A 17,007-nucleotide genomic window follows, 5' to 3' on the forward strand; every position below is an offset into this window, starting at 1 on the left:
TTCTCTTGGGGAAGCAGCAGCGAGGCCCTGGCCCAGGGGCCAGTGTCCCCAGGGGGCAGGCGGCCAGGGCTGGACCAGTGTGGGCCAGGGCAGCCCCCTCTCATCCGCCTCTGAGGTCTTTTCTGTCCTGCCACAGTTCTGGCCCTGCCTTCCGGCACCCCCTCCCGCTCGCTTCTCTTTTGAGACTCGGTGTTTTTTCTATCTCGGGAGTGGATCTCCTTCCCTCTGGCATGTGGGCTCCTCTGGGGGACGTGGTGCCCATGAGGGCCAAGTAGAGTGGAGACCACAAGGCACCACACCTGTCCTTCATCTCCTCCACATGGGGAGAGTGGGTGCCATGGCGCTTGACCCTCGTGATGTGGGGGCTGCCAGGCAGGTTGCCAGGTCAGGCCTGTTGCTGGGAATGTCCAGTGGTCAGCCCTTGAAGACTCCTAGGGTGTGTGCCATCATTGGAGACGCACATACCCCCTAGGCTTCTACCCCGCAGGATCTTAGGGTGGAGTGCCCAAGCACAATGGGCTAGGCCAGGGCTAGGCTGAAGTCTCAAATCAGGGCTACCCCGTGGCCAAGGGCACAGGGCACTGAGCCAGCCTCAGCCAGGAAGGGCCTGGGAACCTGACCGTAGACCTCAGTGGGCACACCTGGGCCTTCACGCCGGCTGCCCCAGGGCCCTCTGTGCTGTCTAGGCAGGGGGGGGGCCAGCCCGTCAGTAACCAGGGTCACGACTCCTGCTGTCCCCAGGGCCCCCCACCGCCCCCAGGCCCCCCTTGTCCTACCATGAGTCCTCATTGGCCCTCTGTCTCCCAGGGCTCCTGCTGTCCCCACAGAGACCCAGGGTCCCACTCTTGGGTGCACTCTCTGGGCACAGTGGCTGCAGGTCCTGGTCTCAGTTTCCAACCTTTGGCCTCTGCTCTCTCTCAGGCCACATCCCTGAACAGCTGTAGGCTGAGCACAGTGACCACGGGTCTGTCTGCGGCTGCCAGGAAGTGGGTCCAGGAGCCCTGGGGGCCAGGGCAGAAGTGGAGCCTGTACATGGGGGTGGCATGGAATGTGGAGGGGCCTGCATCCCCACATGGGAAGTCCTGCCTCGTCAGGCCAGCTTCCCCTCCTATTCCTGGGCCAGGAGGGCCTGGCATGCTGGGCAGCGGGGCACACGAGCTGCCTTTGGGGTCCACCAGACCCCACGGGGTGCTCCACTGTGACTCTGTCCACCTGTTCCTTGACTGAGCGACTGTGGGGGACAGGGTGCCTCTGGCACTTGGATGCTGGGACATCTGGGGGGTCTTGCTCTGGAATGATCTGGGCAGGAGGCTGCAGGGCCAGGCTGCAGGGCTCCTGTGAGAGGAGGGAGGTGGCTTTGTGGGTTATGGCTCCTTCCAGCCGTGTGCTCCCGGGGAAAGTACCTGGGAAACACGTGGCCATGCTGACTTGGCCCCAGGTTTCAGGAAGGCAGATGTTGTGCCTGCCCCAGGGAAGGGCCTGTGTCCAGCGCTGGGGGCCGGGAAGACTGCTGCCTATGCACACGGGAATGCCTGTCACTGGTTTGGAATTTGCAGGGGCTTTTGTAGCTGGGGGTGCAGGGGCTGCAAGAACCTCACCCCAGCCCAAGGGCCCTTCATCGCTGCTAGGTGGGAGCTCCAGGTTCAGACGTGGGTCCCATGAGGAGGGGACATTTGGGGCCTTGGGGGCTCTGGGATGGCCAGAGGAGGATCCATTAACTCAAGCCTCCATTCCCCTGAGTTGTGGTGCTGACGGCAGGCAGAGGAGGAGAGCCTGCCTGTCCTGGCTCCCCTGACCTGTCCCTCTGAGGCTTCTTCAGGCTGCACAGCGGGGGCTCAGGGACTGGCCTCCGAGGCTGGGGTGGCCTTCCCAACAAGCTGCTTTTGCTGTAGTGGCAGCCCCTCCTCCAATAAAGGAGGCCTGCCTTTCACAAACCGAGGGCTGTGCCCAGGAGTGGCATGGCCTCAGGGTACAGGACATGAGCCGAGCTTCTCTAGAGACCCCACCACCTGTGGAGACACCGCGGGAGGAGCGACGCTGACCTGAGGTGCCACAGGGGACTTGCATTTCAGCCAAGTCCTTGAAGGGCACCGGCGAGAGGAAAAGCAAGACCAAAGCGCTCTCTTTCCCAGGCCCTGTCACCCACAGAGAAAGGAGAGAGGGCATCCCTGGGGAACCGAAAAGAGGGAAGAATCCTGTTGCCGTGTGGACCTCTGACCCTCCCCCTGGACTCGGGCTGCAGGGGGATTGATTGATTATAGTGAGAGCTATTTTCCCCTCTGAACCTGGGTGCAGCCAAATAAGTCTGCTTCCTGATAATTCCTTGGTGTCACATCTCTGTCCCTACAGCTTTGCTACTTCTCAGGCTCTAACCCGAAGTCTGAGCAGGGCCAGGGCGGCAGGAGAGCCCCGGCTGGGTGACCAGCCTCCCCCCATCTGTTGCAGGAGCATGGGAGAGCTGGCTGGACAGGCAGCAGGAGCGGTGGCCCCACCGGGGTGAGGCACGGGCTGCCCCCACTGTGGAGGGAGAGGTGACGCGGAGGTGCCAGGAAGCTGGGCCCTCGGGAGTGGGGATATTCCTGGGAGCCTGCTCCAGCGGGAGAGCTTGGCCCAGGGCTGTGCATGTCCAGGCCACCTGATACCCAGCCACCGTGGCAGAGGTGAGGCACACGAGCGTGGGAACATGGGAGAGACCTGTGCCTGGAGATGTGGTGAGCGGGTGCAGGTGTGGTGCTGAGAGCTTGGCGAGGTGGCCGTGGGGGGCTGGGGGAGGTCAGTGGGGCAGTCAGTGAGGGAGGTTGGTCGGGGACATCTGTGGGGGAGGTGAGTTAGGTGGGAGGGTGGGGGATCTGGGGAGGTGATGAGGAAGCTGTGGTGGGACATGGTGAGGGGTCTGGGCCAGCTACAGAGGTCAGTGGAGGTTGGTGGCAGCCCTGCCTGAAGGCTGTTGGTGAGGGACCTGGTGTGAAGAAGGCACTGGGATGACCACTGGCATGTCCCTGGAGGAGGGGCCTGGCTGGGATGTGGTGCGCAGGAAGGTGACGGTGGGTCTGGCAGGGAGGTGTGACTCGGAGGGAGACCCAGGGGCTGCCTGCTGGGGTCCACTGGTGATGAGCATTGTGCTGCTGGCAAGGGCACTGCTGCCAGGGCCATGCTGGTCGGGTGCTTGGTGCGGGGTGCAGTGGTGCTGGCCGGGGATGACCTGGGCTGCCCGTGAGTGGATCTGGATGTGATGCTCAGGGGTGGATGTGTCATCTCCTGTGCAAACTGATGGTTCCCTATGGGACCTCCGGGGGCTGAATGAGAGACCTGGAGTCTGAAACATCCCAGATCACCCAAACTGCACGTCTGTCTGGCCATCACCTGCTGCCCACCTCCTTTTGTCCACCCTAGCTTGCCCTCCTCGAACCCTGGGTATCTGGAGCCCCCTGTCCTGGCTTGGAGCCGGGAGAGGTCAACCTAGTGCCAGGTGGGAGGGCGCAGTCTCGCTGAGGCTGGTGGCTTGGGGATGGAACATGTGGCCAGTGCCTGTGCAGTCCCTGGACACGGTGCCTGTTGGGTGTGTGCACAGTATAGTCTCAGGGCCTGGAAGAAGCCCTGAAGGTGTAGCACATACCTGGGTGGGGCCAGCCGCACAGACCCTGGGGGATGGCAGCAGCCTTTATTGGACAGGGCTCATGGACAGGGACTCTCGGGTGAGCTCCTGAGCTCAGGGTTGTGGGCAGGTGTGACCAGGCCTGGCAGGGCTGGAAGAAAGCTCTTGGAAGAGGAGGGGAGGCAGGGAGGCTGAGAGGCAGTCACAGGACTGCAGGGCCGGGAGCCTCTGGGCTGGCGGAGGCCTTGGGGGCAAGGTGTGGGCAGGGCAGACAGACAGGAGGGGCCTGGGGGCTGCAGGTGGCCAGGGCCTGGGGCCAGAGGTCCTCCCATCCCGACCTCCTTGGGAGAAGGGGCTCTTCCGGTGGGAGAGGCCTCCAGCAAGCAGTCCAGCTCCCCTGGGGACTGCCGTCTGAGTAGCACCGTGGCCGGAGAGGACAGGTGGGCTGGCGCTGGCCGTCCTAGCAGATCCAGCGGATGAACCTGTCGAAGAAGCCAGGCTGCACCAGGCTGTCAAAGTCCTTCTCCCGGAAGATGGCAGCCCTGTCGCCCAGGCTGATCTTGTGCAGCACGTCCATGTCCACATCGCTGCCCACGGCCACCACGGTGGGCACCACGTTCTGCTTGCGCATGGAGTGCACGGACTCCTCCAGGCTGGCGTTGCCGGTGACGCCGTCGGTGAGGAACACGAAGGACAGCTCCGCGTGGCGCCGCGCCCCGCCCTGCGCGCCCCGCACCACAGTGTTGATGGCGTGCACGATGCCTGTGCCCACGTGGGAGAAGGAGTTGAGGTAGCGGAGGTCCTGCAGAGCCTCGTGGATGACTGTCAGGTTGGAGGTCAGCGGGAAGGCCACCTGCTGCTCCTGCTGGCCGCCGTACTGCACCAAGGCCACACGGGCATTGAGGGCGTCGTCCTCCCTGCGGGCTAGCGTCAGGCGCCGGGACACCTCTTCCACGAAGCTGCGGGCCTTGTGGAAGTTCTGCTCTCCCAGCCGCTCAGAGCCGTCCAGCAGGAAGACGATGTCCACTGGCCGCTGCGTACACTGTGCCACGTACAGCTCTGTGGGGGAGACAGGAGATGGGGCCGGCCGTGGGGGCGGGCGGGACATTCCCTCTGTGCTTTCTGTCCGAGTGCCCTGAACTGTGGGCCTTGGGGCCTCACCCTGGCCATTACTGGGGTCCCAGCAGATCAGCCAGTGCGGGTCCTTGGCCCAGGCTCTGTCAGGGAGAAGCATGTCCTTCTGCCAGGAACACTCCCAAACCTGGAGCCAGAGGGGCCTCCCACTGTGCACTGCCCGGGCCAGCACCTCTAGGCCCTTCTGGGTCAGAAAATGGACACCATCCTGTGGGACCCCTGGCCCTGACCACCTCAGAGCTGCCCACCCACCCTGAGCAATCTGGAACTGGCTAGGCCACATGTCTCCCAGGAGGTCAGGAGCCCGTGTCCCTTGGGCTTGCTGCAGCAAGCTCAGGTGTGGCTTCTCGGAGACACACTACTGCCAAGACGCCCCCCTGTGTGACCATCCACCAGCTCTGGACACAAGGGCAGCATGGGTGACTACCTCCAGGGTGTCAGAGCCCATGCGCTGGGACCCCTGTCTGTGCACCAGGGACTGTGCCAAGCTCCTTGCCTTGGAAGGGGCCATGGATTGGCTGGTCCCCCCCTTGATGCCATCAGGAGTCCACCAGGACCCTAGATGCTCAAGACCCAGGACCTCACACACCCACAGGTGTGCACGGCTCTGCCCACGGAGGCCAGCTCAGTACCACCTGGCCTCAGAGCTCCTCTTCACACGGCTCAGCTTTACGTCTCGTTTCTGTGGTGGACCGCCCCCCCACCCCCGCGCCACAACTATCGGGCACGGTCTTTTCAATGAGCGCAGTAATGACGCCGTTATTCTAGTGCAGACCACCCCTGGCACTCCATCAGAGGACCCGGGGAGTGGCCAGGAGTGTCAAAGCCCTCAAAACTGACAAACTTCCTCACAGTCGTCACCACAAACAGAGACAGACAAGCAGCAAGTGGCTTCTCTCTGGGGCAACATCTCCGGGGCAGGCAGAGGTGCACAGCGGTCAGCAGTCTTGAGACTTTGGCAGCCTCTGCACCTCCCAGTCCTGCCCACCACCCCCACAGCAGGAGGGATGCCCAGGGCAGAAGGAGGGCTCCTGGGGCTTGCTCAGAGCCCTGCCTGTGCCTGCCTGGGGGCACGATGCTCCACCGTGCTCCCTAGGGAAGGCTGTCACGTCAGCAGAGAGCCTACAGGTCCGGCCAAGGCGCCGGAGGGCAGCAATGCCTTGCCAAGGGCGGACAGAGGTTAGCTGGGATGCCTGGAGGTCAAACACGTGGTGTGACCTCATGGCTGGCTCAAATGTATCACGGCTGCAGGACTGCCCGGCTCCCAGAAGAGCCACTGCCACCCAATCCTGGTCACCTGTGGGCCAAGAGCACCCAGCGTCACTAAACTCAGGGTCACTGTCCAAGTCTGAGACCAGGGTAGACCAGACACTGGGACCCAGCGAAGAAGACATCCCTAGGCACTGACCGCAGGCCTCTCTCACCTACACCCTGGGGCAGCTCAGCAGAATGGCAGGGCAGTGGCTGAATATGGTCCCCCAAGTGAGGACCCGTTCTCACCCCCGAGAGGTAACGGTCACTTTATGTGGCAAAGAAGGACAGCGCTGGGTTAAGGAGCTTGAGACGGGAACCACCTGGATTTAGGGCAGGCCTTAATTCAATGACCACTGTCCTAGTAAGGCCAGGAGAGGACACAGGCAGAGGAGGGCCATGGAAGGACAGGTGAGGCTGCAGTGAAGGCTCCAGGAGCCAAGGTTGGCGGAGCCCCAGCTGAAGAGCAGGAAGGCCCCGGCTGGAGCCTCCGGGGGAATGTGGCCCTGGAGATGCCTCCATTCTTGGCTCCAGACCCTGGGGCCACGGTGCATCTGAAGCCCTCGGTTTGTGAAAGGCAGGCCTCGAAGCCAAGGAGCGGAGTGGGGCAGCTCCAGCCTCTGCACACGTGGCCCTGCGCCTCAGCAGAGCGCCAGCGCCGTCTCAGGGTCCCCAGTGATGTCCCTGTGCACCAGCTTAAAGGTGTCAATGAAGAGCTGCATCCAGTCTTGCCGCTCGACCCCTGTGGCGAACTTGGCCCGCTCTGCGGTGTAGACCATCACGGCCACCAGCTGGGAGTAGGAGGCCGGGTCCTGTGTGACCTTGGTGGTGTTTAGCAACTGCTGGATCAGGGGGATGGTCCTGGGGAAGGTGGGGTCTGGGCCCTCTTCCGTGCGGAGGAAGGTGACCGGGGGCTCGCCGCCAGGCCGCGCTCCATCTGCAAGGGAGCGTCCACAGAGCACTTTAAGGGCCAGGGGTGGGTGTGGGTGGGACTCCAGCCCCTCCTCGGGCCCTGCAGAGAGCAGTCAGGACCAAAGCGCAGCGGAGACGAGGCCCAGGAAGGCCACGGCCAGGAGGCGCAGTTGGGAGTGGTGGCCTTTGGCCCCAAGGCGGCGGGAGAGCAGGCAAGCGGCAGCCATCTGCCCTGCCAGGAGACCCCCAGCACAGCGGCTGCCCCCAGGCCTGGGCTGGGACGTGAGCAGAACTGCACGCTCCCCAGGAGACCCTTCCCTGAACGTGCCCAAGGAAGCCTGCAGCCCTAACCAGTCCAGCCCTCTCAGATGTGAGCTGTGGTCTGTCCACCAGCCACTCTGCCTTCCAGGACCCAGGGACCCCAGGAGACAAGCCTTCTGCCTAACCCCATGCTCCCTCTCTCCTTCCCTCTTTCTCCGTCTCTCTGGCTCCCTGTCTCTGTCCCTGTCTCTCTGGCTCCCTGTCTCTGTCCCTGTCTCTCTGAATCCTTGTCTCTGTCTCTCTGGATCCCTGTCTCTGTCCCTGTCTCTCTGGATCCCTGTCTCTGTCCCTGTCTCTCTAGATCCTTGTCTCTGTCTCTCTGGATCCCTGTCTCTGTCTCTCTGGATCTCCCCTCTGTCCCTGTCTCTCTGGATCCCCCCTCTGTCCCTGTCTCTGGATCCTTGTCTCTGTCTCTCTCTCTCTCCGGATCCCCCCTCTGTCCCTGTCTCTCTGGATCCCTGTCTCTGTCTCTCTGGATCTCCCCTCTGTCCCCATCTCTCTGGATCCTTGTCTCTGTCTCTCTGGATCCTTGTCTCTGTCTCTCTGGATCCCTGTCTCTGTCTCTCTGGATCCCTGTCTCTGTCTCTGTCTCTCTGGATCCCTGTCTCTGTCTCTCTGGATCTCCCCTCTGTCCCCATCTCTCTGGATCCTTGTCTCTGTCTCTGTCTCTCTGGATCCCTGTCTCTGTCTCTGTCTCTCTGGATCCCTGTCTCTGTCCCCATCTCTCTGGATCCTTGTCTCTGTCTCTGTCTCTCTGGATCCCTGTCTCTGTCTCTGTCTCTCTGGATCCCTGTCTCTGTCTCTCTGGATCCCTGTCTCTGTCTCTCTGGATCTCCCCTCTGTCCCCGTCTCTCTGGATCCTTATCTCTGTCTCTGTCTCTCTGGATCCTTGTCTCTGTCTCTGTCTCTCTGGATCCCTGTCTCTGTCTCTGTCTCTCTGGATCTCCCCTCTGTCCCTGTCTCTCTGGATCCCCCCTCTGTCCCTGTCTCTGGATCCTTGTCTCTGTCTCTCTGGATCCCCCCTCTGTCCCTGTCTCTCTGGATCCCTGTCTCTGTCTCCCGGATCCCTGTCTCTGTCTCTGTCTCTCTGGATCTCCCCTCTGTCCCCGTCTCTCTGGATCCTTGTCTCTGTCTCTGTCTCTCTGGATCCCTGTCTCTGTCTCTGTCTCTGGACCCCTGTCTCTGTCCCTGTCTCTCTGGATCCTTGTCTCTGTCTCTGTCTCTCTGGATCCCTGTCTCTGTCTCTGTCTCTGGACCCCTGTCTCTGTCCCTGTCTCTCTGGATCCCTGTCTCTGTCTCTGTCTCTCTGGATCTCCCCTCTGTCCCTGTCTCTCTGGATCCCTGTCTCTGTCTCTGTCTCCCTGGATCCCTGTCTCTGTCTCTGTCTCTCTGGATCTCCCCTCTGTCCCCGTCTCTCTGGATCCTTGTCTCTGTCCTGTCTCTCTGGATCCCTGTCTCTGTCTCTGGACCCCTGTCTCTGTCCCTGTCTCTCTGGATCCTTGTCTCTGTCTCTGTCTCTCTGGATCCCTGTCTCTGTCTCTGTCTCTGGACCCCTGTCTCTGTCCCTGTCTCTCTGGATCCCTGTCTCTGTCTCTGTCTCCCTGGATCCCTGTCTCTGTCTCTGTCTCTCTGGATCTCCCCTCTGTCCCCATCTCTCTGGATCCTTGTCTCTGTCTCTGTCTCTCTGGATCCCTGTCTCTGTCTCTGTCTCTGGACCCCTGTCTCTGTCCCTGTCTCTCTGGATCCCTGTCTCTGTCCCTGTTTCTCTGGATCCTTGTCTCTGTCTCTGTCTCTCTGGATCCTTGTCTCTGTCTCTGTCTCTCTGGATCCCTGTTTCTGTCCCTGTCTCTCTGGATCCCTGTCTCTGTCTCTCTGGATCTCCCCTCTGTCCCTGTCTCTCTGGATCCTTGTCTCTGTCTCTGTCTCTCTGGATCCCTGTCTCTGTCCCCGTCTCTCTGGATCCTTGTCTCTGTCCCCATCTCTCTGGACCCCCCTCTGTCCCTGTCTCTCTGGATCCCTGTCTCTGTCCCCATCTCTCTGGATCCCCCTCTGTCCCCGTCTCTCTGGATCCCTGTCTCTGTCTCTGTCTCTCTGGATCTCCCCTCTGTCCCTGTCTCTCTGGATCCTTGTCTCTGTCCCTGTCTCTCTGGACCCCCCTCTGTCCCTGTCTCTCTGGATCTCCCCTCTGTCCCCGTCTCTCTGGACCCCTGTCTCTGTCCCTGTCTCTCTGGATCCCTGTCTCTGTCCCTGTCTCTCTGGATCCCTGTCTCTCTGGATCCCTGTCCCTGTCTCTCTGGATCCCTGTCTCTGTCCCTGTCTCTCTGGATCCCTGTCTCTGTCCCTGTCTCTCTGGACCCCCCTCTGTCCCTGTCTCTCTGGATCCCTGTCTCTGTCCCCATCTCTCTGGATCCCCCCTCTGTCCCGTCTCTCTGGATCCTTGTCTCTGTCCCTGTCTCTCTGGATCTCCCCTCTGTCCCCGTCTCTCTGGACCCCTGTCTCTGTCCCTGTCTCTCTGGACCCCTGTCTCTGTCCCTGTCTCTCTGGATCCCTGTCTCTGTCCCTGTCTCTCTGGATCCCTGTCTCTGTCTCTCTGGATCCCTGTCCCTGTCTCTCTGGATCCCCCCTCTATCCCCGTCTCTCTGTATCCCTGTCTCTGTCCCTGTCTCTCTGGATCCCTGTCTCTGTCCCTGTCTCTCTGAACCCCCCTCTGTTCCTGTCTCTCTGGATCCCTGTCTCTGTCCCCATCTCTCTGGATCCCCCCTCTGTCCCGTCTCTCTGGATCCTTGTCTCTGTCCCTGTCTCTCTGGATCCCTGTCTCTGTCTCTCTGGATCCCTGTCTCTGTCCCTGTCTCTCTGGATCCCTGTCTCTGTCCCTGTCTCTCTGGACCCCCCTCTGTCCCTGTCTCTCTGGATCCCTGTCTCTGTCCCCATCTCTCTGGATCCCCCCTCTGTCCCGTCTCTCTGGATCCTTGTCTCTGTCCCTGTCTCTCTGGATCCCTGTCTGTCTCTCTGGATCCCTGTCTCTGTCCCTGTCTCTCTGGACCCCCCTCTGTTCCTGTCTCTCTGGATCCCTGTCTCTGTCCCTGTCTCTCTGGACCCCCCCCTGTTCCTGTCTCTCTGGATCCCTGTCTCTGTCCCCATCTCTCTGGATCCCCCCTCTGTCCCGTCTCTCTGGATCCTTGTCTCTGTCCCCATCTCTCTGGACCCCCTGCTCTCTCCCCTCCATCCCACCCTGTCCTTCTGTCTCTCTGCCCCCTGCTCTGGCTCCCCATGCCTGCTGGAGGGGAGGCCTGACTCTGGTGGGCTTCTTGGTCTAACTGGCTCCTGACCTTGGGTCAGACTGTAGTCGTGGGCAAATGCAGGCGGCCAGTTACAGTCCCCTCAGTCCTTGGCCCTGCACTCTCCAGCTCCAGAAGTCCCTGTGCCGGTTTCCACCACTGTGGTCATTACCAGGCCACCTCGTTCTCAGAGGCTTAAGCCTGTGCCTGGCTTGTCCCGCTGACAGCCCTGCAGCCTGCACAGTCACAGCCAGCCCCTGCCTAGTATCGGCCCAGGGTGGCTGGGCTGTTCGACCCAGAAGGTCAGGGCTGGGCCTGAGCTGGTGGTGTCCACTGGCGTGGTGTTCATATGGGAGGTGCCCACAAGGACCCACAGGACATCGGAGGGCAGGTGAGCTCCTCCTGGTCACCACACCCACTTACTTGAGTCTCAAAAGGCCAAGAGGCGGGGGCGGGGAGCTCTGTAAACTCTGCAGAGGGATCAGGAGGCCCGGAACGAGGGAGGGTCTCCTAGGGGCCACTCCATTCACGTGGGGTCCTGAGGCTTCAGGGGAGTGGGGGCGAGAGTGTCAGAGGTCCTCATTTCCCCCAGGTCCTCTGTCACCTTCCCAGAGCCATGTCCTGTTCCCTGAGGCCACGCCACTCCTGGGCACAGCCGGCCCTGGAGGCGACAGCAGCAGGCGGTGCACAGCTGCATCTACCACAGCAGCAAGCGGACTGCAGCAGGCCGGCTGAGCTGAGGGTCAGAGGAAGCCCACAGCCACTCGACAGATGCAGGACAAGCCGGCGGCAGGTCCAGTATCTCCTCCCTGAACCCCAGTGGGCCCTGAGCTTCAGGAAGACTGCGGACACCTACGCCAGCACGCTCTGCAGGAACCCACAGCTCCAGCCTAACCAGGGGCCAGGTGAGAAGGCCGGGCCCGGCCCAAGGCCAAGGCTTGGCTCCTGTGCCCCAGGGGTCCAGCTGCCCACGGGCTGGGGTGTGGCATCAGCCTCCCCTGTGCAGAGCCCGCTGGTCTGGACCTCACCCAGGCCATCTGGGCGCCAGCTGCCCCCTGAGGGCACTGCTCCCCACATACCTGACGGGGCTCCAGCTGGGGTCTCGCTGGGGTCTCGCCCGGCAGAGACCAGGACTGATGCTCCCTGCAGACCTGGGGCCTCTGGGTAGCACCGAGCCCCACAGTCACACCCAGGGCAAGGCCTGGGCAGTGTGTCCTTGGCAATGCCCTCTGTCCCAGCAAGTGTGAGGCCCGACCCACTTCCCTGTCCTTCCTGGGTGGGTAGGCACCTCAGCTCAGACAGCGGGAGCACTGAGTTCCACAGGCAGAGGCCACAGAGAGGGCTGTGGTGACCCTCCATCTCCATGGTGGCCCCAGATCCCGCTGGAGCCTGGGGTCCCCCTCCTGGAGGGGTAGGGCTCACCAGAAGGGACCTTGCTCCCGAGGCCCTGAAGCACCTCTCCGTGCCCCTTGCCCTGGGCAATGCAGACCCCAAGGAGAGAAGCCTTCTACCTCAACCTGCCCTCTCTCTTCCTCCTCTCCCAACCACCCTGCAGCAGTGGCCATGGAGGTGGCAGCAAATGTGTCTCGCTGAGCCAGCCAGCCCCTGGGAGCTGTGCCTGCCCGTGCTCTGGTGGTGCCAGGGACCCTCCCTGAAACACTGCTGACCCCAGAGGCTGACCCACTGCAGAGCCAGCCAACAGCACCCACGCCGCAGGCCATCCTGCTTCCTGAGCCACCCCAACACACCCCTCCTCGCTGTGCTGGGCCTGGGGTCCCAGGCGGTGCCTCCGCAGCAGCCTGCCCAGGCCGTCCAGCCCTCTGCCCACCCTGCTGCGGGAGAGGAGGCACCATCTGCTGCTCTGGGTTGGGGGGCGCCTGCGTCACCTGTTTGGCAGGGAAGCTCCGGGCACACGATCTGGGGGTCTGCAAGAGAGGGAGAGGCAGGTGTGGGTCAGCCACGGCCAGGCTGCTATGGACCTGCTGGAAGGGGCTGGGCAGCAGCTCACCAGGGCAGAGGACGTCCGCCATGTCGTCGATGAAGCGCTCGGCCACCAGGTCGGAGAAGAGGGTCATGTTGCGCACCTGCTGCGGCTTGTCGCAGGCAATGGAGTACAGGTTCTCGCTCTCGTGGCGCTCGTGGAACATGTCACCAATGCCGATGGCCGTCACGGTGACGTCACCCGTGCATAGCGCCCGCAGGTTCAGGTCGTCGTCCCGCGGGTCATGGCGCCCATCCGTGATGACCACAGCGAACACGCGGGTCTTGTGGCGGCGGCTGTCCTTGATGAGCTTGTTGTAGGCGAACTTGAGGGCTGAGGGTGTCCAGGTGCCGCCCGCGATCCACTCCAGGTTCTTGACGGCCTCCTTGAAGCTGGACAGGGAGTTGATGCGCTCGTCGTCCAGCTGGATGGCCTCGAAAGTGCCCTCGTGGCTGTACTGCACCACGCCCACGCGGGTCCCTGGGGGGCAAGTGTGACTGTGGCCGGTGACCTGCCAGCCTGGGAAGGGAGCCTCCCGCCACTTCCAGCTGTCCTGCCCGGCCTCGGCCCTGCCCTGACTGACCGGTCTCTGACTTGGGGTCCTTGGCCATGGCCCCCAGCCTGTTGACCACATTGATGACAAAGTTCTTCTCCAGGGTGAAGTTGGTGTAGCCGATGCTCTCTGAGCTGTCGATGACGAAGACCACGTCCAGGGGCCCACAGCGCTTCTCGCAGTCTGCGGGACGGCAGGTCAGCAGTGGGTGCCGTGAGAAGCCCCCGGACCCCGCCGGCTCCCCTTGGCCATGCCGACTCACCACAGCAGCCACAGGTCTCCCTCACGTAGGTCATGACGTCACACTCCTGCACAGAGCAGGGCCCGTGTCTCCAGGGCAGGCGGACCCTCCAGGCCCCGGGAGCCTCCCCAGGGAGCAGAGCCGGCACCACCTGCCCCCACAGCCCCCAGCCCACTCCCCTGCACTCACTGCCCCTCTCATTTTTGGGAGGGAGGATGTGGATCCCACCACCCCAGGTGACACCTACCGTGAGGCCTGGGTCTCCGGGGGGGCCGGGCTCACCCTGGAGGAGGGACAGTGGTGTGAAGTGAGACCTGAGGCCCGGGGCTGGGCAGGGTGCTAACTCCTGATGCCACTGCCCCTTGCGTACAGGGCCGCACACACCAGGGGCAGAGTCACAAGCCAGTATGCACTGACCTGGCTTGTGCAAGGGCTGGGGACCAAGGGATAAAGGGACAGAGATGGCCTACCTCAGGTCCTGGGACTCCTCTAGGCCCCCGGGGGCCTGGCTCCCCAGGGGGACCAGGATCTGCCTGAGAAGGAACAGGGCAGGCAGGCTCAGCAAACACCCCAAAGGAGTCTTGCCCCCCACCCCATAGTCCCCACCTGGGGTAGGGTGGGCATCAGGAATGGGGGGGCTGTGCCACACCCTAGGAATGCCTCAGAGCCTGGCCCTGCCAGAGGGGCAGGGGGCCCACAGGCCACAGAGGAGCTTGAAAGACAGCAGCCGAAACAGCTCAGGCTACCCATGCTCTGCTCACCCCAGGACCTTTGACTCACCCTCATCCTCAAACCCAGCGCTTCCACTCATCCACGCATCCACCATCCACCCACCCATCATCCTCCTGCTCACCTTTCCACCCACCATCTGTCTACTCACCCACTCACCCACCTATCCACCTACCCACCTGCTCACCTGTTTTCCTACCCACCCACCTACCTGCTCACCTGTCTTCCCACCCACATACTTGCTCACCTGTCTTTCCACCCACCCACATACCTGCTCACCTGTCCTTCCACCCACCCACACACCTGCTCACCTGTCCACCCACCCACATACCTGATCACCTGTCTTCCCACCCACATACCTGCTCACCTGTCTTTCCACCTACCCACATACCTGCTCACCTGTCTACCCACCCACCCACACACCTGCTCACCTGTCCACCCACCCACCCACACACCTGCTCACCTGTCCACCCACCCACATACCTGATCACCTGTCCACCCACCCACATACCTGCTCACCTGTCCACCCACCCACCCACACACCTGCTCACCTGTCCACCCACCCACACACCTGCTCACCTGTCCACCCACCCACCCACATACCTGCTCACCTGTCCACCCACCCACATACCTGCTCACCTGTCTACCCACCCACCCACACACCTGCTCACCTGTCCACCCACCCACATACCTGCTCACCTGTCCACCCACCCACACACCTGCTCACCTGTCCACCCACCCACCCACACACCTGCTCACCTGTCCACCCACCCACATACCTGCTCACCTGTCCACCCACCCACACACCTGCTCACCTGTCCACCCACCCACCCACACACCTGCTCACCTGTCCACCCACCCACATACCTGCTCACCTGTCCACCCACCCACACACCTGCTCACCTGTCCACCCACCCACCCACACACCTGCTCACCTGTCCACCCACCCACATACCTGCTCACCTGTCCACCCACCCACACACCTGCTCACCTGTCCACCCACCCACCCACATACCTGCTCACCTGTCCACCCACCCACATACCTGCTCACCTGTCCACCCACCCACACACCTGCTCACCTGTCCACCCACCCACCCACACACCTGCTCACCTGTCCACCCACCCACATACCTGCTCACCTGTCCACCCACCCACACACCTGCTCACCTGTCCACCCACCCACCCACACACCTGCTCACCTGTCCACCCACCCACCCACACACCTGCTCACCTGTCCACCCACCCACCCACACACCTGCTCACCTGTCCACCCACCCACATACCTGCTCACCTGTCCACCCACCCACATACCTGCTCACCTGTCCACCCACCCACACACCTGCTCACCTGTCCACCCACCCACCCACACACCTGCTCACCTGTCCACCCACCCACACACCTGCTCACCTGTCCACCCACCCACCCACACACCTGCTCACCTGTCCACCCACCCACCCACATACCTGCTCACCTGTCCACCCACCCACACACCTGCTCACCTGTCCACCCACCCACCCACACACCTGCTCACCTGTCCACCCACCCACACACCTGCTCACCTGTCCACCCACCCACACACCTGCTCACCTGTCCACCCACCCACCCACACACCTGCTCACCTGTCCACCCACCCACATACCTGCTCACCTGTCCACCCACCCACACACCTGCTCACCTGTCTACCCCCCCACCCCCTCACTCCCTGTTTGCTCTCCACCGTTTTCGGTGCTGGGACTTGTCTTTGATCCCTCTCTGCCGTCCACACTCCCTGCTGGGAGTCGGGCCAGCACTGAGAACATGAGGACACTGAGGACAGGCCTGGCCTCTGCTAAGGAAGACGCTCGGGTGACCATGGGCGCAAGGCGGGGCCAGGGGAGGGGAGGAGAGGCCGCTGAGCCGGGTGGTCCTCTTCAAGGGTGGGGTGTCGGGCTCTGGGGCGAGGCGAGCTGGTGTCCTCCTAGGGCTCCAGAGGACACGGTCAGCCTCGATGCCCCGCCCACTCTGGCGGGCAGCGGGTGCAGGACGGGTACTCACAGGCTCCCCCTTGGCTCCTTTCCTCCCAGGACCTCCTTTCATGCCGAAGTCCCCTCGGCCTCCCTGTGACGGGGACATGCCCAGAGAGGTCAGTCTTCACGCCCCCCACCCCAGACCTTCAGGGGCATTGGGACCCCGGACCTCGGACGGGCTCCTCCCGGTGAAAGCATGTCCACGGCTCAGGCCCGCTGGACGGCAGCTCTGGGTTTTCAGGCCAGCCCTGACTTTGGGCTGGGAAGGGACAGACGTGGCAGCTACCACCACTCCAAGCTAAGTGGGCCCTGCGTGGCCTGGCCTTGGGCAGGGGCATGACCACCAGGGCCTGAGGACCTGTGCAGCCTCCCAGCTGTGGTGGACGCAGAGCGCTGTGCTCCACCCAGGGAAGGGAGAGAGGCCCGATGGGCGGGGACGCCACGTACCTCTGGGCCACGGGGGCCGGGCTCGCCTTTTTCTCCCTGCGAGGCAGACCAAGGTCAGAGGTCACCCGGCTGGAACCCAGGGCCTGGCCCAGGATGCTCCCCCCAGGCGGGGCTCCCCCTCAGCCCCCACAAGGGGCCCACTGCCCTGGGGCAAAGGCCCACTACGCTGAGCCACTTGGCTCCCAGTGCAGGGCCAGCCTGCGATGCTGACCCCGTCCTCTGACCCACGCCACCTCCCCTGCCCTGCTCCTCCAGAGAGGCCACCTCTGGGGACACTGGGAGCCTGCAGGGCCCTCTCAACTAGCCCGGCCCCTCCTGCAGCCCCTGCCCCACACCGGCACTCACTGGAGCTCCCCGGGGTCCGGGGTAGCTGAATCCAGGCCTGCCAGGGTCTCCCTGCAGCAAGAGGCTGAGTCAGTTGGAAGGAACAGAGGATGGACCCGGGGCCATGCCCAGGGCGTGGGATGTGGATGAGGGCACTGCAGGGCTAGACTCGCCCAGCCCCTCCAAGCACACGCCCGCGGTGCTGGCCCTTGGACCAGGCGGAACCAGGGGCTGG

The 17,007-nt window shown here is 63.0% G+C and overlaps 1 protein-coding gene across 3 annotated transcripts in view; it reads right to left on the reverse strand.

Moving 5' to 3' along the window:
- Positions 1-3,637: 3,637 nt before the first annotated feature.
- Positions 3,638-17,007, reverse strand: part of Col6a2 (collagen type VI alpha 2 chain) — a 32,620-nt gene continuing 19,250 nt past the window's right edge. For 2 of the 3 annotated variants that reach the window (XM_076868071.2, XM_076868072.2), the window contains exons 19-28: positions 16,794-16,844; positions 16,449-16,484; positions 16,030-16,092; positions 13,737-13,799; positions 13,514-13,549; positions 13,288-13,333; positions 13,056-13,208; positions 12,500-12,952; positions 12,378-12,416; positions 3,638-4,654 (exon numbers count right to left, since the gene is read on the reverse strand). In XM_076868071.2, coding sequence (XP_076724186.1) covers positions 4,056-4,654; positions 12,378-12,416; positions 12,500-12,952; positions 13,056-13,208; positions 13,288-13,333; positions 13,514-13,549; positions 13,737-13,799; positions 16,030-16,092; positions 16,449-16,484; positions 16,794-16,844 — 1,539 coding nt within the window. In that variant the 3' untranslated portion in view covers positions 3,638-4,055. Of the gene's footprint in view, positions 6,918-12,377; positions 12,417-12,499; positions 12,953-13,055; positions 13,209-13,287; positions 13,334-13,513; positions 13,550-13,736; positions 13,800-16,029; positions 16,093-16,448; positions 16,485-16,793; positions 16,845-17,007 lie in introns of all 3 variants that reach the window. The other variant, XM_076868073.2, reaches the window with a different exon arrangement.

The sequence above is a fragment of the Callospermophilus lateralis genome, chromosome 10, assembly GCF_048772815.1.
Source record: "Callospermophilus lateralis isolate mCalLat2 chromosome 10, mCalLat2.hap1, whole genome shotgun sequence".
Lineage (NCBI taxonomy): Eukaryota > Metazoa > Chordata > Mammalia > Rodentia > Sciuridae > Callospermophilus > Callospermophilus lateralis.